General features: G+C 45.5%; 1 protein-coding gene across 7 annotated transcripts in view; it reads left to right on the top strand.

Moving 5' to 3' along the window:
- LOC116217055 (lipoma-preferred partner homolog) overlaps window positions 1–23,967 on the top strand; it is a 149,506-nt gene extending 125,539 nt beyond the window's left edge. For 5 of the 7 annotated variants that reach the window (XM_031555152.1, XM_031555155.1, XM_031555154.1 and 2 more), the window contains 2 exons: window positions 5,686–5,795; window positions 22,952–23,957. In XM_031555152.1, the coding sequence (XP_031411012.1) occupies window positions 5,686–5,795; window positions 22,952–23,203 (362 nt within the window). In that variant the 3' untranslated portion in view covers window positions 23,204–23,957. Of the gene's footprint in view, window positions 1–5,685; window positions 5,796–22,951 lie in introns of all 7 variants that reach the window. The other 2 variants (XM_031555158.1, XM_031555157.1) reach the window with 2 other exon arrangements.
- The last annotated feature ends 595 nt before the right edge of the window (window positions 23,968–24,562 follow it).

The raw sequence follows: 24,562 nt of genomic DNA, 5'->3' as shown, positions 1-24,562 counted from the left end.
CGGTCATTTTTCCTCTGTATATTTAAACACAGAAGTTAATTAACATTCGAAAGTTTCACAGGCTGCTCCTTTTCATTATCTCAGCAAGCTGTAGTAAAGGGCTGCATGACAGGAGGCTGATAGCCGCACTGAAGTGGTGCAGATGAGAGGAATGCCAGGGTTTTTTGGTTCTGGTTGGTTTGGTTCTGGTCATCCCAAGGGTTGGGCAGTTGGGTGATGGGATGGAGGTTGAGGTGAGCAACGTGAGCCGCTGCGGTACACATAGCTGACTGACTTACCATGTAGTAAACAAAATTAGCAGATGATTGTTGGTGTGTGTTTTTTTTGTTGTTGTTATTGTTTTTTCTTTTTTTTTATTTAAAGAGAATATTTTAAGCAGGACTGCGATTCATAGTCCTGAACTGTAGGGGACTAATGTTCCTGTTCTCCAGCTGGGAGAAACTAATTCAACATCTTGTGTTGTAAACACTCACTCATTTTAACTGATTACACCTCCAATGTTCCTCAAATCACTAAAATTACTAATTGCTATTCCTTACACATCAGAGAGTGAATCCTGAATAATTAACCCCAAATAAAATTAGATGAATTGGCCCTTTTAATTAGAATCCCTGCTGCTGTTTGTTCTGAGCTTCCTTTTCTTACCGTTAAGAGACTTTTAGAATGATTAAAACTGTTTAAGACTTAAACAGCCAGTGACCTTTTAATACAATATAAATCCATAAAAGCAATATTTCAGCTTGCAGGTGGTGAAGTAAATTTTTAGTGCAACTACGTGACAGATTCAGCATTCGTTTTTTAATGCTGAGAGTAAGATTAGCTGGTGGGGGGTGTTTTTTTCTTCTTTTATTCTCCCCCTGCTTATTAATACAGCAGCTGATTAACAAAAGTAGTTCAAGTGATAGAGTTAGTGATGGGTAAAAAAGTGATAGTTTAAAACAGTGCTTTGGATTGGCTTTATTGTAAGGATGGCCCATGAATGTGGTGTGTGTACAGGTCAGTTGTGTAGCTGGTGTGTCATGGCTTGGTCTGCACTGACTTGGTATCAGTGACCACCCATGACATGATCTCACAAAGGACCTGCTGGCACAAAGCATCATTTTAATTGTGATAGGTGTTAAATAAAGGTGTTACAGGAAAATGGTCATTATGGGCAATGTAATGAGTGAGAGGATGCAGAGTTGGTTGCATGTTCATACCTGAGAGTCACCAGCCTACATTTAACTCTTGAGCAGTGTCCCTTTTGCAAGATGAAATTTTCAGGAGCGCTTTGGGATAGGTCAGTACGGTGCAGGATTTTACAGTGGTTGTTGTGGATGTGGGGAGGAATTCCAGGTGAGCTCAGTCAAAGGGATTTCAGCCCAGTGCTAGATGAATTAGGTTCTAAGTGTAAATGTTAATCATTTTACCATGGATCACCCACAAATTGCTACCGTTGGTTTTCTGCAGTAGAAGTTAAATACTTGACCAGGCAATGGAAAATGACTGTGTCTGCTCAGTGCTTTCCAGAAGGCAGTCTGTTTGGATCACAAGAGAAACACGTCAGTGGGGGCTGCTCCATCATTGTTTGTGCTCTGCTCACTGATTCCAGGAGAGAGCTTGGTTTTTCAGGTGATTCAAACCAATTCTGAACCGTCCTCAGAGTCAGCAATGATGATAAAGGGTTGTTTTCATTTGGAGGAAGAAAAATGAAAACCATCTGGGCAATCTTCTTCAGATGTCAGAGATCTGAGAGCACCAGTGTGAGCCCTGTTTTGTTGGTTGATAGATATCATTAAGTTATTGTTTCAGTAAAAAATATGATGTTTTGCTATTTCGTGTTTCCGAGGGTTTTCCCCCCAAACAGTCTCTTCTTACTGAACATGTGAGATCATCTTTGTGTCTAGAAGTTTCAGAGCTGCAAATCTCGATGTCTAAACAACTGTGTCAGTCAGTGGGGGAAGCAATTACTGTGCTGCAATATATTTGCTGACTTGCAGATGTGTCTCCCTGAAAACAAAGACTTAAGGCAACGATGTCTGATCGTGCACAAAACCCCGTGTGCTGAGGCACTGAGAGGTTTGCCTTTGAGTGAGAAAGGTGCTTGCTGCATTGGACAGGGTGTTTTTCTCAGCTGGCACAAGATACCCAGAAGGCATCAAGCAGACAGTGGTAAAAGTCTATGAGTTTCCATTCAGTCATGTGCTCACATAGTCTCTATTAAAGCTTTGAACAAATATTTAGTTCTATATTGTGATAGTGAAATTTTCCATGCAGACCAGCAGACTGCCCCCTGCCCAGGGATCCCACATGGTGGGTGCTGGAAGGGCTTGAGGATAGAAAGCAGTGACTCTCTGTGGGGACACAGACTGTCAGGGGGGATCTTATCCCTCTCCAACACCCTGACAGGAGGTTGTGGCGAGGTGGGGGTCAGCCTCTTCTCTCAGGTAACAGATAGAATGAGAGGGATTGGCCTCAAGTTGTGCCAGGGGAGGTTCAGGTTGGATGTTAGGGAAAATTTCTTCTGCGAAAGAGTGGTGGTGAACTGGCACAGGCTGCATAGGGAGGTGGTGGGGTCACTGACCCTGGAGGTGTACAAGAACCGTGGAGATGTGGCACCGAGGGACGTGGGCAGTGGGCAGTATTGGTGGTAGGTAGACAGTTGACCTAGGTGATCCTTGAGGTCTTTTCCAACCTTAATGATTCTAGAATTCTGTAATACTACTGAGATGGAGCATGAGCTTTCTTTAAAATTTTTCCTCCTTTCCTTCCTGAAATGAAGACCTGTTTCTTCCACATGTCATCTAACACTGCACTGTTCAGGACCCAAGTTTTATGGTTTTTGGATGCTTCTTTCTCTGCCTGAGGGAGATTCACAGTGATGCCAATAACAATACAGTAACAGCTTTCCCTCTTCAGTTTGAGAGAAGTTTCTCTTTGAGTTCAATGAGTCCTATGGCTGCGTGTGGGAAAGAAGGGAGTTCAGTGGCAGGATAAATAACTGAAGCTGTGAGGGAGAAAAGTCCATCTGTTCACAGAGGACTAGGAAAAGGCCAAACATCTGCAAGGTCCCCCCAGTTCATCACGCATCTGCTTTCTACTCCCAAGCCTGAAACCTTCCCGGACGCCTTTTAGGGGAGCAGAGCCAGCCACAGGGCTGGGGTGCGGACAGCCAGCTGCCTCCTGCTCCAAGGGAAGAGTTGCCTTCCAAGCTCTGAAAAAGGGCTCTTCTCTTTGTTTCTGTCCTTTTGCTCTTTTTCTGAAAGATCTTGCCAATATTTTTTCCTCTGGGAGGAACAGCCCGTCCAAAGGGGCAAAATGGTATTTGTTTTGAATTTGTTACAGCAGTTGTTGTTTTCCCTCTCAGCCCTCTGTTTACGCACAAACCCTGTCCTTTACCCTATCTCATCCCCTTCGCCCCGTTCTCTACCTAGAGAGAATCTCTACCTATTTTGCTTTAGGATACTGAAGGGTTGTAATGAAGGCGCGTAGCTTGGCAGGGTTTGGCAGGAAGAGGAGTCTTTGGCTTTGGAGCTGGGGCTAACAGATGAAACATCATCTAAAGTGTCTTCTTGGGGAAGTGCACATCCGCTGGAGTTGAATTTGTTTGCAAAATCACATTGGTTTGCTGAAGGTTCATTTTCAAAGCAAAGGAAAAAAGTTTACTTGGCGTTCCAGCATCACAGCATTTTTAGCATGAAACACTGAAGATAATAATTTCAAAATATTTATTCCTTTGTTTTTATTCCGTATTGTATTTCATATGATTTGAAATAAAAGGCTGGATTAATTATAGAGCAAAAAGGAGATACTGCAGATGTCATTGTGCTTTTTTTTTTTGTAAATCGGTCTTGAACTCTATAATTTCACAAGCCAGTAGGTTTCATAGGGTTTTGTGTATTGGAGCAACATGGTTCTCTTAAATTAGTTTTCAATGTGTTGTTTTCAAACTGTCTTGTTGCATCTGTATTTAGGACAGTACTTTCTTAGGGATTCCAAAGTTTTTGGTGTGGGTTGTTGTTCTTGCCATGCTCACTTAAAACTGGGAAGAAATTGATTTCCTGGGAAATAAGATCCCTGAAAGTTCTAGAGGGGGTTGGTGCCTTTCACAGAGCTCATGCATTTGGGAGGTTTGAAATAGAACTGAAAAGCTTTCCAGGGCTGCAACCGGTCCTGCTTCCCATGGCAAAGAGCTGGAAGGTGCTGCTGGTGCCCATGCCCTGTGGAGCTCAGCCCCACGCATCCAACAACCCTTTTTGGCAGCCATATCCAGAGCAGGGGATTGACACTGCTGCTTGGTCACTGGGGATGGTGCTGGGGATCCGATGGGAGGCAGGAAAATGCTGCATCAGGATGTGGAGGGTCAACAGGGAGCCCGTGTTTCCTCACAGAAAGGGTTAAAATCCTCCAAAAGCCACAACACCAAGACACATGAAATACCACATTTTGATTCACTTACCTTAAACTCCTATTGCAAATGTGCACAGGACAACCTGCAGTAAACAGCTCTGCTTGCAACATAAAGCTTTATGAGAAGGAATAAAAATATACCGAAGTGGTCCAAATTAGGAGTAGCTGCCTCCCCAGGAGCCAAATCCAGTGCTAATGGCAAGCTCCCCGAATTTCATCTTTGGAAGGTGCTTTCAGAGCCTGCTGTCCTGCTGCCCATTCTGCTCTAAAGCTCTCTAGGAGAGGTCTTTCCTGGCTTCACAGTGTGCTGCTCTGTATTTGCATCTGCACTTTCAGAAGTTTAAGGCAAAACCAATTTATAGTGGAGGTATTTTATACATCGGTCCCACGTGAAAGGCCTCCTCGGAGTTGAAAGAGATGGGTGCTTCTGAGTTTGCAACTGGCCTACCACTTACTTGGCTGTTGTCACTGAGAAGAGCCTGTGAATTTCCCAGCAGTTTGTTATGTGAAGCTATGAGGTCCCTATAGGAAAGGGAAACGCAAAGAGCGTGGCTGCCTGCCAGCAGCGGAGATGCAGGAGGCGAGCTGAAGAACTTCATTTTTAAGCTGGCGAAACACAAAGGTCTCTCAGGCTCCATGACAGAAAAGAGGACATTGACTCTCATGGCTCCAGCTGCTGTTAAACTAGTTGGAACTGTGCTTGGTTCTCCATGGCTAGCCCTCTGAGTGTCCTCTCCAGCAGGGAGTCCTTGCTTGCAGTCAGCATCTGGTAGTCTTAACGACCAAAAGTGCTGGTGTCATCTAGCAGAGGAGGGGAGTGAATTGGGTGGGATTCATTGCAGGATGGATCCCCTGAAGGACTCCACTGGATGTGGGGTATTCGTCAGTCCAAGTTCTTCAGCCACCTGCAGCAGCTTTAAATGAGATGCGAGCTTTGGTGTGTGGAGCTGCATGCTATTGCCTTCAGGCAGTGTGGCAAGTCACCCGTGGTTCTGCTGGGTTCTGAGAACCGCTAAGTAATCTGCGAACATTACTGAGCCATCATAGCCATCTCCTGCAACAGTGAGGGGTACAGCTGTAGGTAGTGGTCAAATGATGTGTTAACTGCCATAGAGGCAGAGCTGTGAGTATTGCACGAGCCACTTCACGGCCCAGGCACCATGGACCTGGTCCATCCCCCTTGCCCTTCTCTCTGTACCAGCTTTCCTTCTGGGCAGCAGAAGGATGTTCTGAAATGATGTGGGAAAATGCTGGTGCTCTGTGATAAGCCTAAGTTCTCTCGATTCTTTCTCCTAGGAGACTTCCTTCCTCCACCTCCGCCTCCTGTTGATGACCTCGGGAATATCACATCACAAGGTGCCTTTCCCCCACCACCCCCTCTGGATGACGTTGCTTTCAACGTGCAGGTAAGAAGACAAAAATTTTATTGGGAGTGCAGAACTGATTCAAAAGGGTTGTGGAAATAAACATATGGTAATAAAACAAGGTGGCAAAGTGCTGTGGTTTGAAACGACGTGTCAGGAACAACCGAGTTAGCATTATCAAGTTCTGTTTCCCAAGTAGGGAATATTTCCATTCAAAACTTACTGGGCTATTAAAGGATTTTTCCCATCCGGCTTGAATTAGAAAACTAATTGCATTCTGCCCTTGTGATAGTGGATGGGAGTGAAACCTTCCCAGAATGAATTGTTTTTTGGAAGGACCATCTCCTTCCACTGACTGTGGAGAGACTTTAGGGCAGTAATCTGATCCTAAAAGTGCTTTGTTTAGATGCCTAAAATTAAATGAAGCAAATAATCCCTGGCTCAGACTCCAGTGATGTCATTGGGACCCTGCTTTTGCTGGGTTGAATCTTCTAGATTGGCCTTGTGGATGAAAGCAAAACTTCTAAGATGTGATGGCATGTGCTGTGTGGATGGGAAGACTTGGACACCTCTGTGCGGACTTACAGGCTCAACTGGTGTGCTGGTCCTGCTGTGCTAGGTCAGGAAAGCCGTGTTCAGACCACAGAGACAGGTGGTCAAGGTGATCCAGGAGCAAGGAGTTGAGATCTTGTCACTGGTGACCAGAAGAGTTTAGTTTGTTAGCCGAGCAAAAAGAAGGCTGTGGCTGCCAACCTAAAATATGTCTGGGGAATGAATAGGGAGGAGATCTATTTCACTTCTTGATAGAGGTGAGCCTGACAGCAGGCAAGTGGGCAGACACTGAACAGGGTCCAAGAGGCCAGACTTTGTTCCTGACACTGCGGAGTTGTTTCATCCACACTCTGCCCCTGTAAAAAGAAAGCATGAGCTTCCTGCGATCTCTTGTCTGTAGCAAAGTTCAGATGCTGCCACAACTTCCAAGCATGTTCCTGCAATAGGTTCAGCATTGGAAGCATCCTTGGAGAAAGAAGGGGTTAAAGGCAATTATGTTCCCCACTGCCAGGAAGGGCTGTGACCATCGGGATGGGGAATGAAGCAATTCCCCAGCAAGTATTGCTGCGTCTCTATCTCTCCAAGAGGCCCTCAGGGAGCCAGGCACTGAGAAGAGGCCCTGCTTCCCCAGGGCCTGCCATAGCCCGGGGGGATTTTCAGAGAGAAAAACCTAGCCATGTTCATCAAGAGAGGCACGTGTCTTCTGATCTTTGTGCCTCATTCCTCAGGCCGAAGATGTGCCTGAGCTGCACGGGGCTTTCATTGGAACTGGCATGTTGGTAAAACCAGCAGCTGGGCTGACTCTGCCTGCTGAGCTCATGTAATTGCTATTTGTCACACTCTTTCTCTCTGACTTTGGGAAGCTGGAGCTGGAGCAGTGTTAGCAGCATTGAGTTTGGCAGGCATTTGGTTAGAGCTGGATTCTTGTGCAGGATGGCCTGGTCAGGGGGAAGCAGGGCCTGGAGCTGCATCCCCACATGCCGCCACTTCCCAGAGTACTCTGCAGAGCTAACACAGAGCCCCATCCTTCATCTGTGCTCACTCATGTTCTTTTTCCTTTTCTTTTCTTTCAATCCTCAGTGAAAGAGGTTGGGAGCATAAGTCAGTGCAAATCGGGATCTCCTACTGCAGGATCAGATCCTTATCTTGTGGGAGCAGCCAAATGCAAGAAGGGATGCTGGGGAGTTGGGGAGGAAAAGGGCAAGTAATGGAAGCACAGAATCATTATGGTTGGAAAAAACCTCTAAGATCACCAAATCCAACCCATCCCCACCATGCTCACTGACCTCATCCCTCAGTGCCACATCTCCGTGGTTTTTGAACACTTCCAGGGACGGTGACTCCCCCACCTCCCTGGGCAGCCTGTGCCAGTGCATCACCACTCTTTCTGAGAAAAAATGTCTTCCTAATATCCAACCTGTGGAAACTGAGAGAGATGTCTGATGCCTGAGTGAGTACTGAACATGCCTGCAGAAGTTGCCCAGCTGATGGGGCAGGGTGAATGGTGGCCATGCTCGTTGGGCTTCCAGCCTTCAGATGCTCCCTCAGGACAGCTTAGCACAAAGGCAGCGCTCTCATGCATGTGTGCTGGACTGGGTTCCAACAAACTGAAGCTAGTTCTACTCTCTGCCATCAAACCCTATCATCTCTGGGCCCCAGTTTTCTCTCTGTTGAATGCATGTGCCGGAGCCTCTGATCCAATGGCTGGGAGCAGGAGTTTGCCCGCATGGCTCAATGTGAGTCCTTCAAACATGCTACAGAGCTGGAAATGTATCAGCCTTGCTACAACAGGACATCCTCTGGATGGCAGAAGATTTCATTCCGATGAGAGTATATGAAAAATGTACACTGTGGCTCCAGGTAAAACCTTTTACACTGTGTGTTGAGGGCAGCAGCAGATATATGGTCAGTTTATTATCATTTCATGCACTGCTGACTGACAGCTGAAAGCTGCACCGATAATTGCAGCTTAAGTTGTAGCTTGTGAAGCAGCAGTTAAAATAATAATGCGCAGTTTTCGTAGGGCTGTTTATCTCTGGATCTGTGTTTGGACGGTGGAGCTGGCTGCTTAGGATTGGATCCAAAAAGGTACTTTAGTATCTGACTTTCCCTCTAGTACCTGCACTGAGGTCTGAGCCACGAAATACTTTTGCAATAGATCTGGCCTTTTCCTGTAATTTCTGTTTGTTCCTCCAGATGCATCACATTCCGACTGGCAGCAGGGCTGGGGAGAAAAGAGGAAGGAAATTTCAACTCTTTTCCTATTAACTGTAATGCTTCAGGGAAAAAAAAAAAAAAAAAAAGTTTAGTTTAAAAAGCAGCATGCTGTAGCTGGGGTCAGCTGTGTTGGGAAGTTCCCCTTCGGCCAAAGGCAGTGGTGATGGCAGGCGAGGTTCCGAGGGCGCGGCGATGGTGTGTTTGACAAATAAGGACATAGCAGAGAGGCTTTTGCCACGTTGGCTTGTGCTCAGTTTAAAAGAGAAAAAAAAAAATTCTGGACGGGAAGAAAAATGAAATCACTGTTTGTCAAAGGGAAATAGATAGATGTGGGAGGCAGGGAGATTTCTTTCTTCTTTTTGCCTTCTGCTCTCTAAAAAGGCACTCTGAGCAGGCTGGGGAAAGCACAGACGTGAGCAGCTCACACAAGCACCCAGCTCTGCTCACAGCGGGACCCTTGCTAAAAGCAGTGGCTCTTTGGGATGGGACCTGCACAGGGTGATGTGAACAGCTGGTCCCTACCCTGCCTTCCCCTGAAGACCTCAGGCTGAGCCCAGCAGTGCGGGCTGCAGCTCTCTGTGAGCCTCTGCTGGAACCCCCCGGCTGTCCTCACCCTCAGGTCCCACTTCTGGAGCAGCCACAACTTTTGCAGCTAATTACCCCCAGGTGCCGTGTGTGCAGCACAGATCTGATGTTCATTTGGGACCTTAGTTGAAACCCAAGTAGAGATTGTTCTCAGCTCAGAGATTGCATCTCCCCCGACAGCCCCTGCCCGTTATCAGCATGTGTTTTATTGATGGGCCACAAAGCCCTTCACAAAATAAGCACTGGTTTGTGCCTGATAAGAAAGCTGAAGCAGGGAAAGTGATGTGCCTGGGTAACCAGACTGACCAGCACGGGCTGAGAATAGTGCCTCGATCCTGTGTCCTGAGCAATTGTTGCCTGCCTCCCTAAGCAAGCGCTGCTGCTGCCTTTTTCGGGAAAACATTTTGGTGTTTTCAGTTTGGAGCATCTATTTTGAGAAGGTACTGGGGAAGGGAAGAGCATGGGGTGCTGCCTGGGATCTCCCATCTCCTGCTCTGCTGGGCTTTGCCTGCGGCGGGGCTCGCTCGAAATCGCCTTCCTTTGAACGCTTGGAGAAGCCAAAAAGACCAAAGAGAGCAGAAAGTGTGTTCAGCCTCCCTCTAGTGCTAGATTTTGTTAATCATCAGGTTTATGGGCCTGGGCTTAGGTGCTCGCTAGCAACAAGCATCCGTGCTGCTGACAGCTGCTGTGCTCCTGCAAGGAGCGGGCGCTCTCGGAGCCTCTGCAGATTGAGCCTCACTCTGTGTGCACAGCTTTCAGTTGCAGAGCCTGTGTCTGCAGGTTTCTGTGGCTCCTAAACTGATTTATTAAAATCCATGTGATAAGCAACTGCCTTTTATCTAAATTGAAGCCGTGTCCAACAGTATAAGTAAATTACCTGGTGATGTTAGCCCTCTTATTCAAACCTTGGCTTTTCAAGAATGCTTTTGATCTGTCTCCCTCCTCCTGCCGTCCTCGTGTGTTTGAGGCACAGCAATGGGCTGTGTTCTGAGCTGGGCTCAAGCAAATCACATGCGTATTCCCTGCATGGCTGAGTGCTCACCGGCTCCCTGCAGGCTGGTGTGTGTTTGTTCACTTATAGGGCTCTCTGGGCACGAAGGTAAGAAAATCAGCAGTACAGAGTCTGTATATGTTGATGAATATCTGGGTATCTCATCTACGTGCATATAGAGACACACAGTAAGTATAAGAAATGCGGAATGAGCAGGGATGTAGAGCAGGCCTACATGTTATAGGGGAACAAGCATGGACATTTTATCCCCGCTGCTTTTTTATCCCTGTCTGCGGGTAGCGTGACCGGTAAATGCAGGATCACAAGCGCAGAGGAACACTGAGCATGTCTTTCAGTCTCCTCTTGATGCGGCCCATCTTATACGCATGTTTGTTTTACAATGCCAAACCACATTCTATTTTAAATCTGTAATGAACCTCTGTTCCCATCTATGTAACTTTCCAATCCATACTCTCTTCAGAATAGACAAAGATGGTTATTATAAACCACAAATTTTACAGAAAGGGTAAACTGGAAAAGTTTTAATTGTGCAGTGTAAGCCTGCCATTCATCTTTCTGCCTGGCTATTAATATCTTGGCAATGTTACGGTGCAAAACAGCCTTTAATAGCTAAAACTCTCAGCGAGGACTACAAAGGAAGCAAGGATCCAAACAGTTAACTGGTCTCATTATTTTCATCATGGTTATTACTGCGTTATTTAATGTATTTGTTCTGTTATTGTTTCATGTAGTAGCAGTGAGCTGGGTGTGCCAGGACCCGTGCTGCTGCACGCTCGGAAGAGGGGCTGTGAGATGCTTTCAGAGAAGGAACAGAAGTGGCTTTTGGTCATGTGCCATACGGCGGGTGATGAGGTGTGGGAGCAGAAGAAAGCAGCAGCTAATACAGAGCACATGTAAATAAGAGCACAGGCCCATCTAAAAGGTTGTAATAGGAAACAGGTTGGAGGGATTGCTGATTGTGGGGTTCAGAGATCACGGAATCACAGATCTCTTGCACAGAGGTTAATCTGTGAGCTGGATCATCCTCTTATGGGCAACAGAGGCTTGAATGGGGTGAGTAAAGTGGGAGGCATGGAGAGCATGCAGAACAAAGCAGTAATTTTGTTCTCTCAGTCTGCAACAAACAATAGGGCGCAAAGCCATCACTGCATCCAAGGTAGAATTATTTAAACAGATGGAAAACAGGTAATGAAAAAATGAGAATTCTCCCATCACATCAAATGAGCTAAGAGATAGTAGAGTGGGAGCTAACATGATCACTATTGAAGACTTTTACATTCTTTTCATTTCTGAGTTCTATTCAAATCTTCTGTTGGATTAAGAGGTCCTAGGAAGGATCTTTCGTAGGATCCCTTGCTCTTGTGTCAAATCCTGGTAGGCTGTGTTGCATTAGGGAACTGTGATGCAGCGGCGAGACTAAGATAAACAAACTGTCAGTAGCAAAAGGAATTCTAAAAACTGCAGCAGAGACAAATTATTTTGCTTTTTCTGTGAAGCTGGCTGGGGCTGGAAGATGTGGTTTGAGAAGACGAAGCCTTTCCATGGAATATGATTGCAGTGGTAGGCTGGGATGTGACACAGCAGGCAGAAGTCAGATTCCCACCTTGATTTTGATGCCTTAAGTACTACAGTACTGAGTGGCAATGAAGTAAGCTTTTGTCAGCCAAGCTGAAAAGAAGTGTACATGTACTCATTGTCTGTCTAAATTTGGTTTTGCAGCCCCGGATAATTTAAAGAATAACACCGAGTTCACCCTGTTTTAGATCTCTGCCTGTCTTTAAGCGTTGTGGGTATGGGGAAAGTGTGAGTGTATCAAACCTCTAAGAATCAAAGTGGCTCAAATGCAGGTTCTTGTCTGTATTTTTTTGTTTCAATCACTTAAAAACACCAAAGCTTTTGCTGCCATGGCAGGTGGTTTTGGTGTCAGAAGGGGTTGTCATTGCAAGCAGTGTGCAGCACAGTGCCTGAGCAAGTGGAGAGGTGGTAGAAATAGCAGCAGAAAGTGTTTTTGCAGCCAGAGCTGAAGGAATTTGTTCCAGGACAGAAAAGCAGGCATGGCTTTGAATGTTTGTTTCTATTACATTCCACCTTTGCAGGACCATTCCCCACAGTTGTAATTTTCCGTTCTGATTAGCTGATGAAAATGCAGGATGTTGATTAGCTTTAATGGGCAAAAAACAGGTAAGAAAGAGCATCTGGAAAACATCACAGAATGTTTTTAGGGCTTTGTTTTCAGTTGTGTGAGAAGTAGGAATATTTGGGAAAGCTGTAGCAGCTCCAAGCATTGCTCAAGCCAGCCAGCGACAGCTTTGTCAGAGGTACTGCACAAGCATCTCCTCTTCAGCAGTGCCAATCCACAGCTCTGTCCCTCTCTATCTCGTTGTTTCCGCATCTCTGTTTTGCCATGGAAACAGCCTCCTGTCTCGTCACATCCCTGGTCTGGCCTTCATCCTCAGCTCTGATACTCTGCTTATTCCTGACCTGCTCTCCCCACACCTGGCTCTGCAAATTCAGCCCGTTCAGCCCTGCAGAACCACTCGGTGTTTTCCCCACAGATGTCTCTGCTGAGGGCCGTGCAGATGTTTGGTGTCTTCCCAGGGCTGATGGCATGGCTGCCCACCTGAGGCAGCATTCAGTAGGTGCTGATGCTGGATGAGGCTCCTATGGAAATTTAGGCTCAGAATATGCTTTCTGCACTGAAACAAATCCCGTTTGGCTTCTGTGGCTGTATTTGCTCCAAGGAGCAGTAGAGTTCACAGAATCATAGAATGGCTTGCATTGGAAGGGACCTCAAAGACTGTCTAGTTCCAACCCCCTTGCTGTGGGCAGGGTTGCCAACTGCTTGACCAAGCAAAAAAGATATTGTCCTGTGTCCTAATATGTACAGGGGACATCACGGTTTTTGATGCACAGCTGCTTTCAGGCATGAGTTCTTAATGTCAACCAGCAACTTTCAGTCATTTATCTGCATATGGGCAATATTGAGAAAACCTGGGAGCAAATTGGGAAGGATCTGCATGCTGGGAATTCTCCTTGCAAGGTTTTATGGTGGTCTTAGAGCAGTGCAGATTTGATTGTGCAGATTTTGTGTCACTCAGATACCGTTTCTTCACCTGCGGTTTTTATACTTATCTGAGGCTGCCCCAAGTGCGTGTATCAAGGCTGAGTCCAGGCTTTCCTCTTCTCAGCTTGGACACATAGTAGATTTTTAACTTGACTCTGTTCTCAGAAAGCCAAACCTGAGCCATCCACTGTCATGTAGTTTTGTACATCCGTTTTCCTGACACCTTGCCAGGCTCTATGGGAGATTCTCAAATCCTTGCAAACTTTTTGGCGTGTACCCCTTCCTGTTACAGCAAAACAAGCAAACAAATTCCAAAATATGTTATATCTTTAACTTCTGTGCTTGGAGCTTATTCAGAGAAAACTAAATGCCCCAATTTTATTTTATTTTATTTTATTTTTAGCAGTGATTTCTTATAGCTTCACAGCCTGCATTCAGGAATGCATTCTCAAATTCAGAGAAGCTTGACTGTGTGCTTAAACTTCATTAAAGTTGATAGAACTTCAGCACATGTGTAAAATTAAGCATAAGCTTATGTTTTATACAGTCTTCTTGCAGGTGACACTAGCAGCTGCATATGGGTTTCCAACATGTGATTAAATTCCAAAAGGAGTTTTTAAAAACAGTTTTAGTCAACCTTAATTTTCTGAAATTGGTAGCTTTAACAAAACCTATCTTTTTTGATTAAAATTGCCTGAGACGTGTCCCTTTTTAAAAGCTCTTCATTTAACTGTCACAATATACAGATTTGTGTGGGATAGAGTTTGTTCATGTAAATTTAATTTTCAGTTAAAGTGGTAGAAACACAAAGTGATTTCAGCAGACATTTGGGAACTCTATGGTGCCTTTGCTTTCATCTCCACAGATCAGGGCCATAAGCTGCTTCACCTTGTCATCCACAGAGACCAAAGGCACCCACCAACATCAGGAGAGGGAGAAATCTTTAAAGTTGATTCTAGTATTTGGAATCATCACAGAATTATTTGAGTTGGAAGAGAGCTTTAAAGGCCATCTGCCCCAATTCCCTGCACTGAACAGGGACACCCACAGCTCCATCAGGTGCTCAGAGCCCTGTCCAGCCTGACCTTAGGTGTCTCCATGGGTGGGGCATCCACCACCTCTCTGGGCAACCTGTGCTAGCACCTCATCACCTTTATTGTAAAAAACTTTTTAACTCCAATCTAAATCTCCCCTCTTTTAGTTTGAAACCACTTTCCCTTATCCTATCAGTTTAATTACTTGTGCTATTAGACATAAGTGAATATTTTTTTGTTATGTGTAAACAGAATCTCTCTGGCTTCAGCTTGCTAGTTGTGGCATGTTTTCCTATTTTGCTGGATTGGACAGTCCTGCAGTATCTGACATTTTCATTCTGGGAAGCTTTTTAGGTAAAGCCGTTGAGCTGCTCAGTCTCCTTTAGAAGTGAAACCAAGCGAGCTCTGTACGTGTCTCACTGTCAGCTGTTTCTGCTTTCCTGGGGAGTCTCTTGAGTTTTTAAAACACTTCCTCCCATCCTGGACACAATATTTCAGTGTCAGACTCAACAAAAGTGTTGAAAAAAGAGAAATTGCCAGTCGTCAACTCCGCACATCTCTTGCTCCAATAGTGCACAGCACCGGGAAGGAGGGAGCTGGAGCTGGGCATTTCTTCCTACTGGGTACAACTCCCTTTGGAGGGTAAGCTCCCTAGCACATCTCTGGGCACATTATTTCAGCCATGGGACGTGTAAAACTGACTCTTGGAGGTGGATCTTGCACATGTGGCTTCCATTCAGATAGCCTTTAGTGGAAAAGCATCCAAGATAAATCTTGTCAAAAATACGTGTCCCTTTTCTTGCCTCTCGCTGTCTTCAACCCGTTCTTATTTGACTGTGCAGTTCACTTAAAAGTTTTGGAGAAGAGCATAGGGGTTGGTATAATACTCATGAAAAGGAAACAAAATGGATTGTAAAAACTGCTCTGCTCCAGGGGAACATGGCAAGAGAGCATCCTTCTCCCCCGGCTGTTGGGCTTCCTCTGGCAGTGCCTTGGACACCAGATGTGTGCGTGTAGGCGTGCGTAATTCATGGCTTGTCAGACATGTCCTGTGCACTTGGAGGCATCCTCCTCTTCTCTCTTATGCCAGAAAAGGAAAGAGAAAGATTATAGCTTGGCCAGGATGTGGAGGTAAAGGGATTCTCTACTCATGGCCATTGCCATTGGATCTTTCATGAATGTAACTTCCATGGGGGAGGAGTGAATAGAAAGGCCTTCCTTTACTGCAGCGGCCACTTAGTGAGCTATTTGGTTTCTGTAATTGATTAAACTTTGTGTTGGGTAATTGGTTATGGTTCCCATTGCAGGCAGATGGTGAAACATCCAATATCTCCTCAGCTCTCAGTTTTTCTGAAAGCACTGATACTCTGCAGGGAACATCAGCTCTGCTTGATGGCTAATTAGACATTAATTCGTGATGATATTGGAGCAGATTTTAAGTTGACGGGAGAGTGGGCAAAGAAATGGGAAACTTCTAAGTCACCATAATTATCAATAATGAGTCCTAATGTAATTGTATTAGTTAAAGGGAAAAGTATATATTCCCTGCTGCTGTAAAGTTGGTTACAGTCACTGAAAGTCATGCTGAGTCAAAAGGATTTCATGGCCAACTCTTCTTGCCCTATGAGCGGAGAAGTAGTGCTGTTCTGCAGAAGGCATAAAGAAAAAGTTGATATATTCCACATTATATCGTATATTCTGCAGACGAACAAGAGAGTTTCACTAATTCAATTTAATTCCCAAGGACGAGTGATTGTAACTCCACTTGGAGAATATTAAATTGCCTTAATGGAAAAATAAACTGGTTTTATTCTCCCCCTTCTCTCCCCATCTTCCTCATTCAGCTTTCAAATAACTTTATGTGCCTCCTTAGTTTATTAATACACTTCTCATCTTGCTGCTGATTTAGCATCTGGTAGCACTTAGCACAGACAAGCCTCCCAAGACTTTTGATCAGACATGTTAAGTAAACTATGGGGGCTGCTGGCTCTGCTGCTGGCAGATGTTAGATGGTGGGACTACTCCTCTCCATCCATCCCCACACTTCTTTATCAAACCCATCCTGTTGCTTTCTTGTGCCTCTTGCTTGTGTTCTAGCTGGCCCGCAGTGTGAAGATCCTCCTGTTGACAAAAGAACACGTTGCTGTTTTTCACTAGTGCCACTGTCTTGAAAGCCACATTTAGCCTATGTTGAAAAGTCCAGGACTTTCTTCCATGAGCAAAAGCCAGAGGTTGAATGCCCAAAAAGGCTTTTTGCAGGTTTGAATGCCTATGGTGGCAACTGGATCTGGCATTTGAATGTGATGTAGTCAGGGTGATCCTGCAGTGAAATTGCAGATGGAGATTTGATGGCTTGGGTGGTGATTTGTCATCTTCTGGCTTGTTTTGTCAGGGCTGAAATAGCAAAAGTAGAGAATATAACAGGCATTAAGGAGCTGCTTTGGCCCAGTGGATTGGTGTTCATCTGGTGGCCAGAAGGAGCTGGTTTAAGTTCCTCATCCTGCCAGGTGCTCTGCAGCCCCTCTACCTGGTTGCCCTGGGATCTAGCTGACAACGAGCTCCTTGGGACAGGGATGTTTCCTCTGATATGTGATCAGTGCCTATCAGACTATCTCTAGGGAAACATAAAACATCGTTGCAATACAGATTCATAATGGGAATGAAGTCTTTGCTCTCCTTCTTATCTAGGTCCCAGGAGGCTGAGCGCAATTGACTGCATTTTCTGTCATCTCAGCTCCCAGGAGGGAAGATGTGGGTTTCCAGGTGTTGGTCCAAGCCCTGCACTAAGTCAATGATCAGTTGATAATCTGCAGAGACTGACATGTACCCACCAGCAGGAGTGACTGCAGGGTGACAGCTGGCGTACATGAAGCACGATGGAGGCTTACTGGAGGTGTAAATGTGCAGAGCCAAATCAGATCAGCCAGTGTCAATAGGCCAGACAAAGATGTAAAAGGAGGAGCACAGAGTATCACTTATTTATTTATTCATCTTTGAAGCATCTTCATAGTTTTCTTCCACGTGTTTCTCCAGCTGCCTTTGAAACCCTTGTAAACACACAGCAACCACAGTGTCATGCAGCAGAAGTAGCTCCACAGCTCAGCAGCACATTCTGTGATGAAACACCTAATTTGTGTTGTTTTGAAACTGATACCTTCTCGTTTCTTGCTTTCTTCTTCTGTTATCTGTTTGGTTTTTTTTAATCATTATTTATCCTTCTTGTAAGCCTCCTATACAACACTGAGGTTATAAATTGGTTTTGGAGATTTCTCAAGATGTTTCCTGGCTGTGCTAGCAAATAACCTTTCTCCTTGTTCATTTGCCCCAGCTGGAAGCCTTGCTGTTCTTTGCAACACCATATTGCTTTAGAGACAAATCAATTAATCCTGATGGTACCCAGAGCTGTTTACTGGTGATAGAATCATTAAGGTTGGAAAAGGTGGCTAAGATGATCTAGTCCAACTGTCAACCCATCCCCACCATGCTCTCTAACCATATCTCTTAGTGCCACATCTGCCCTTTTCTTAAACACCTCCAGGAGCAAATGTTGGAAACTTGGCACGTTGGCTGAACTCTGCTGGAGCAGCAAGGTGGGCTCCTGCTGCACAGTGCGTGGCTCCCACACCCCCTCATTTAAGCCCCGTTGCAGGCAGCTCGATTTATAGGCGGATCTTCAAAAGTGGCAGAACTGTAGGAACATTGCTCAGTTAAATGACATTTGTGTCAGAGAGACACCGAGCGATGCCTTTGAACAGCCCACTTCAAACTTTTGAAGTGTTTTCCTTTGGTGCGGCTAGCATCCAGAAACACAAATCAGGTAAAACCACTCCATGCCTTAAAAAAGAAAGAGCAGGGAAAAAAATAAATCAAAACCCAACTTCCCTTTGGCTTTTATTCTTGATGTCATCAAAAGACTAAAAAGGATATTTCAGGCCTGGCTTCAGCCTGATGGAACAGCAGGGAAGTTCTTTTCTATTAGATCCTTGATACAATCACGTCTGGTGAAATCACTGCGGTCACATCTGCTGAAATCTTCCATCATTTCGGATTTGTTTCAAAAGACTCAATCTGTCTGTTTTTAAAGGGCACGACTACTTTTCCAGCCCCTCCTTGGTGCCTGAAACAGTGATTTTGTATCAGTCAAACATCTTAGACCCTCCTGGCCCGGAATGCTGCAGTCAGCTCTTGTCACCATGTGCGTGCTTGGTAGGGCAGCCTCTTCCAACTGCTTTCATTTAAATTAGGGAATTTGAAACAAAATGTTTGCATTTGTCTTTAGGCTGAGGAGAGAATAGACACAGCAGCTCATGGTCTGGGTGCCTCATTTTCGTGATGGATACCCTTGAGATGCATCTTTTTGCCACTGCAAAATGTAAGGCTTTTTGTGCCTTACATGGCTGTTGTGACCTTGGAAGGAAGGCTGGGAAAATGGGATGGGATGGGGAAGCAAGGGCATGTGTTGGAAGAGGATCTTGCCTCTGGCAGTGGTATTGTTGGAGAAAGTGCAAAGAGAGGGTAAAAGAAAACAACATACAAATAGCAGTCTGAAGTGTGTCAAGACTGAATCACTTCTATTCTTCTTCCAGGTTAAAATTTCTCACAGCCTCTTCCTGTAGGTACAGTTTGCCATTGAAACCAAACATCTTTCATCTCCTTTCTCCCACTTGCCCTCGGCTAAAATAGAAAATAGGAGCCCCATCCTCCTTTCCCTGACTGCAGCTCTGTCTAAGCCCACTGCCTGGGGCCAGAAGAGCTGCTGGCTCCTTGTATGGAGAGCCCTTTCCTTTTCTCTTTCTTCAGCGACGATTCCTACAGCCTGCAGAGAGTGGCAGACAGCTGCAGGGGTGGAAAGAGGGGAAAGCGGAGCAAAGTTTTGCCAGTGCCAGATTCCACGGTGTCTCTCAGACAGTTTGGCTCCATCGCATCACCCAAACATACATCTATACCTGTAGGGCATCTCACTTCCCAGTAAGGGCAGTTTGCATTTTCCCAACACCAATGAAATGGGCTTAACTCAGCCTGCTTTAGACAAGCCTTGAGCCGAGCCAGTGGGTGGGAGGGAAGTGGATCTCAATGGTGGAAAACAGCACTGTAGTGAGCCCTGGTGCCCTAACCCTGACCTAACCCTAACCCACACACATCTCTTGTCATAGAGATAACGACTGTCTCATGCTGCAGCACTGCGTGGCAGCAAAGAAGGTGAGGAGAAACAGGGAAACAGAATACAACAGAGAGGTTAGGTCTGGGTAGGGAGAGGAGTTAGGGGTAGGAGCTTGGAGGGACATCTGGGAGCCAGATTCTTCTCCCTATCCCTATTGCAAGGAGCTGACGTGGACGAACAGCAATGTCCTTGCATCCCTGCTGTAACTTGCAAACTGTAATAAGAGCAGGTGATCTGGTTGTAGGAAAAGGTGCCCCGGGGGAAATCATTGTGTTTTTTCATATCTTCCAGCTCGACAAGTAGTCCTATGGCCTTTTTGAGCACAGTAAGCTCAACTTCGAGGCCCTGTGTGCCCTCTGCACTGAGTGCTCTGCACAGAGCTTCCCTTGGGGAGGCGAGGGGACCTGTGCCACTGCCTGGTGCTGGGAGGTAGGATTAGGGAAATGAAAGCCAGTTTTCATTGGAACAGTGTGGGTTGACAGGGCGCAGGAGTGGATTACCCTCACAGCTGCTTGGAGCCGCACACCGGGAGTTCAGGGGCGGCCAACAAGGCAGGCAGTGCTGTTTTTCTCTCTTCTGCCTCGCAGCAGAGACTGAGCCAGGGGGTGGGAGTGTAGGCGCTGCAGAAATGCACGTGAGTGGATAGTCTCTGGCGTGAGTAATTTGTTGGATTGGGTTGGTTTATGTTTGCTTTCTGTCGAACTCACATTGGCCGGGCCAAAGATAGCATCCTTTTCCCTTTTTAAAGCCGTTTTTCCATATACTGCTGGCTGAAAGGGAGCGTGCACAAGTGACTGCAGCGATGCAGTAAATCCGACAGAAATAGCAGGAGCGGTTCTTTCTGGTTCCAAGCGCTCGGATTTGCGAAGTCGTTCGCTCAGCCGGCACAGTTCCTCGGAGCTCAGCCCTGTCTGCGCCGACCTGTTGTGCCGTGGGACCTGGCGCTGGGGATCTGTTCCAGAGCAATATCATAAAACTTTTATAGCGACGTCATGACAAAGAGCATGAGAACAGAAATAAGTTAACCCTCTCTTACTAAAGTTTTGCTGTTGCAAATTTTCCTCCTGTTCCCACGTGCAATAAATCCCTTGATGGAAACTGGAGCGTGGTGGGGAGAAAAATGCAAGATTTGTGGAGATGGGGAATGGGGAACAAGGAGAAGCCTGTCTGCGCGAGCACTGCTGTTTCACAGAGGTACTCGAGGTCCAGTCCTATTCCCATCGGCCCTCACGTTATTCGTTGGCACTGTCGCGCTGCATTCTGCTTCAGCATTTGGAGAATTGAGCTCTTCATCTATATTTATTATATTTTAATTGAATAAATAAATCTTTTGCAGAGCCCCAAATCAATGGCAATATTTCCATGTTCGTGTTTCTTTTTTTTTTTATTATTTTATTTTTCTAGGTTTCCTAAGGACATTTAACTTTTACAACCTCGCAACTTGCTCTGCGGTCTTTGCTCGTCAGTTATTGCATAATCGTTCTGGGGGATGAGAACCTGGGAATAATGTGGCACAGAAATGCTAAGAAGCAGAAATAAAATCGGCTGATCTTCTAATCTGCTGCCATGTCTCCTCTCCAGGGTCAGTGCCGTCCCACAGCCAGGAACCAAGCAGCCCCTTCCTGGGCCCCACTTGTACTCCTGGTTCTGCCATTGACTTGCTCCATGATTTATCTCTGCAGATGCTGGGGCTTTGGGTGCCCTTCACATCTCCCCCTCCTTCCAGACTGGCTTTTAGCTTAAAAATTCTCTGGAGTGGAGCAATCTTGTGTTTTGAGTCTAGGAAACCTGTGGCTGCCCTGCAGTTGTTGTAGGCCAGCAATTGGAGGATGGAGGAAAACCAAGCCAGAGCCATGAAGTGTGCTAGTAATGGAAAGGAAATTAGACTTTTTCAGGTTTAAAAATGCAGATACCTACAGCTAGCCTTGAGTAATGATCTGGGACAATTCCTGCCTAAAGTAATTATTTTTTGAACAATAGTTTGGATGGAAAAACTTTGATTGGTTCCATAATAAAAAGAAGTAAGAAAAATTGAGTTTGTAAGTAGTTTCTAACCTGACTTTGAGCCTTTTAAATTATGTGTTCTTGCATAAAGCGCATTGGAGATTTCATTTTCATGTCAGTCAAGCCAAATTTATTGTAATCCAATAAGATTTAATAATCATTAGGAACTAATGAATGCCTTAGCACGTATAAGCTTGGCAGCTGAGAGCCTCCCTGCTTTGCATAGGCTGTCTCTCTGACCAGGTTGCTGCTTACGTGTCGGATTGATGACTGGAGAGTTCTGTAAAACAGGTAATGATCTAGTGCTCCTTAAATGAAATTCAAATAAAACCTATCTGGAGCAGACAGTGAGCCAAAGGGAAAGAAAAATTTTTGGCTTGGAAAATTGAAGTAACTCGGTGAGAATGAAGGCAAACAGAGCTAGACTGTCTGTGGGGAAGTGTTGGTATGGTCTGTACCGGCATTACAGCTGAAATTAGGTGAGATGTTATATAATTCTTTTGTATTTTTATTACGGTAATAGTTAAGCTGCACTGAGCTCTGTAGCTGCATGTACATGGAGAGCCTCTGCCTGGGAAGTTCACAGATAACTCAGATGGGAAAGGACAGAAGACAAATATTGACTGTATGACTCAGGTTCAGAGAAGACTTTAAATGTGTATTATTTCACTTGACTCAAGAACTTCTGCTTCTGTGCCTGCCCTATGTGTAGCTAGGTGGGTAAGCTCCTGGCATCACACTTGATGGGGATCCTTTGCTGGCTTCCTTGAACATTACTGGTCCTTGAACATTACTGGTCCATAGGGACTGCTTCATCTCCTGTCACTGAGCCATGAGCTTTTTGTTCTTTGCTTCCAGAGGTGGGTGATGGTGGTGAAAATTCATGTCTCTTCCCACTCATGTGAATGTACTGACCATACTGATGCAAATGGGGAGAGGCCAATTTAAATGCAGAGAGAAAGCAAGGTGAACTCGATTGAAAAGGGTCCTGGATATAGGTTGATGTCCGCTCTGGTCATGGACTTCCCTGAATAATGACCCTTTTCCCAAGGACCTTCATTATATTGCTTTGTGACTCCTTATTTCAAATCATGCCCTTCACTTTGAGTTTGCTAGAAATAAATTGAACTTTTTCACTCCTCAAGGGATTGATGGAAATTGTAAAGAAGTGTTGAATCAGACAGGTAGAGCTACCATGGATTGATTCAAAATAATAATAGGTGTGCAGGTGGCCGGGTGCTGGTCTCAGCTTGCAGCTCCACTGCCTTTGTGCTCACCTCAGCATCACACTGCTTACCGTGTTGCATAATCGTCCAAGACAACACAATGGGACCATTGTGGGAAATGCATGAAGAAAAGCCTCAAAGCAGCCTAAATCTTTGTGAGATGAAGCCTCTCTGCTCATCCCTGATTCTGGGAGAGAGCTGTAGCATTTCAACATTTCTGTTGAATCCCTGCAACCTGAGAGTTATTGCTGGGGCATGGTGGCAGCTCCCTTTGAGGACACTAAGAAACCATGTTCCAGGCCATGGTCTGAGTAACTGGAACGCTTCTTCTTTCTTCTTTAAGGTGAATCCTGGTGGCAAGACACTTGAGGAGAGGCGCTCCAGCCTGGATGCAGAGATCGACTCCCTGACCAGCATCCTGGCCGATCTAGAAAGCAGCTCTCCCTACAAACCACGGATCCAACAGGTTGGTGGCATGTTGCTTAAGCCCAGAGTGGGAAAGTGGCCAGAACCAACTGCTGGAGTCAGTTTGCTAACCGCCTGGTATCTGGTGCGAGCAGGCATGCCAGTGTGTCCTGATAGCATCCAGATGTGACTGTCAATGGGAAGGAGGGTGCAGCCGCTCCAAAGGGGCGCCAGCTCAGAAGCTGCAGTACCTCATAACAAGAGGCCTTTGATCCCAATTGTTACGTTGGCCTTGGAGATGGTTAGCAAAAAGTTTACAAAGAAAAAGACATTTCCTTTGCCCCAACTTTCTGTCAACAATAACTTGTGAATTAAAATCTGCTCAGTTCACAGATACTTTTACACCTTTTACACATTTCTTTCCCATTCTGTTAAGTTTTATCTGTTACACTGTCAAAATGATCCAGGTACCTGCGTCTCAAGTTGGTTTGTTTTTGTGGTGTGATCAGTGGCAATGACACAGCTCAGGGTGCTGTAGCCCAGCAAAGTGGGTTGCTATTCCCATTTAATCCACTGTGCCTATGTGAGGACTGCAGGAGTCGCCTAATTTTTGCCACTAATACAGTTAGCACCTGCGTGGAACTACTTATGTTCTGGTAAGATGTATCTTTACCAGAGAAAGTGGTGAAACCCTGGTGGCACTTAAAGAAGAGCATGTGATCTTGATAATCACCTCAGACATGTTTATGCCCATCTACACAGCTCTTTCATGTCCTGTTCCCATAACTTGTCTCATTTCTTATATGTACGTGTGTCTGTTGGCATCTGTGCAGCTATGTGTGCCTTACTGGTGTCAGTGCTGACTAAAACCTTTTGATTCTATTCAAAGAGAGAGTCAAGTGACCCAATACCCACCTAATATCCATACAGGCCATCTTCTGCACTTTCTGGCCACTGTTGCATTTGTTTTGAGTAATGCAGAAATGATACTTTTGAACAGAACTAAAGCAGTGACCAGAGTTTATTTAGGTTTAAGGTCATGTTTAAATATGTGAACTTAGCAAAAGTGGTGTTGAATAAGGTTGGCACAAGCCCATCCCAGGTGTCTGCAGGCAGGGGCTCTTGTTGCAGCCTTCTGCAGGGACTGCCCAATAAACTCTTCCTTCATTCCAGCTGCATCTGCATGATTGCTGCATAAGCTAACAGATATATCCATATAAACAGTCTGATTTGGGTCAGTCAGTCAAAGGGAACAACAGCACAACCCAGATACACTTGGTCCTCTTCCCAGTGTATTTTTTGTTGTTGCAATGAGTGAGACAAATCTTAACAATGATTGTGCTCAGGCACCGTGTCGAATAATCTGCACTCATTTTGTTTGTATGGACCACGGATACAAATGCACACTGGTACTGGGAAATACTTTACAGCATCAAAACCCTGTGAGAGAGTTAACTGGAAGAGATTGGCACTCACCCATTTTCCTTGGCAATGCCTGCAGTCAGCCACAGCGCCTTAGTAGAGACATGCCGCTCGTGTAACCAATTCT

The sequence above is a fragment of the Meleagris gallopavo genome, chromosome 11 (assembly GCF_000146605.3).
Source record: "Meleagris gallopavo isolate NT-WF06-2002-E0010 breed Aviagen turkey brand Nicholas breeding stock chromosome 11, Turkey_5.1, whole genome shotgun sequence".
Taxonomy (NCBI): domain Eukaryota; kingdom Metazoa; phylum Chordata; class Aves; order Galliformes; family Phasianidae; genus Meleagris; species Meleagris gallopavo.
Note: the sequence above shows the minus strand (reverse complement) of the source record. Positions and strands in the feature narration are given on the sequence as shown.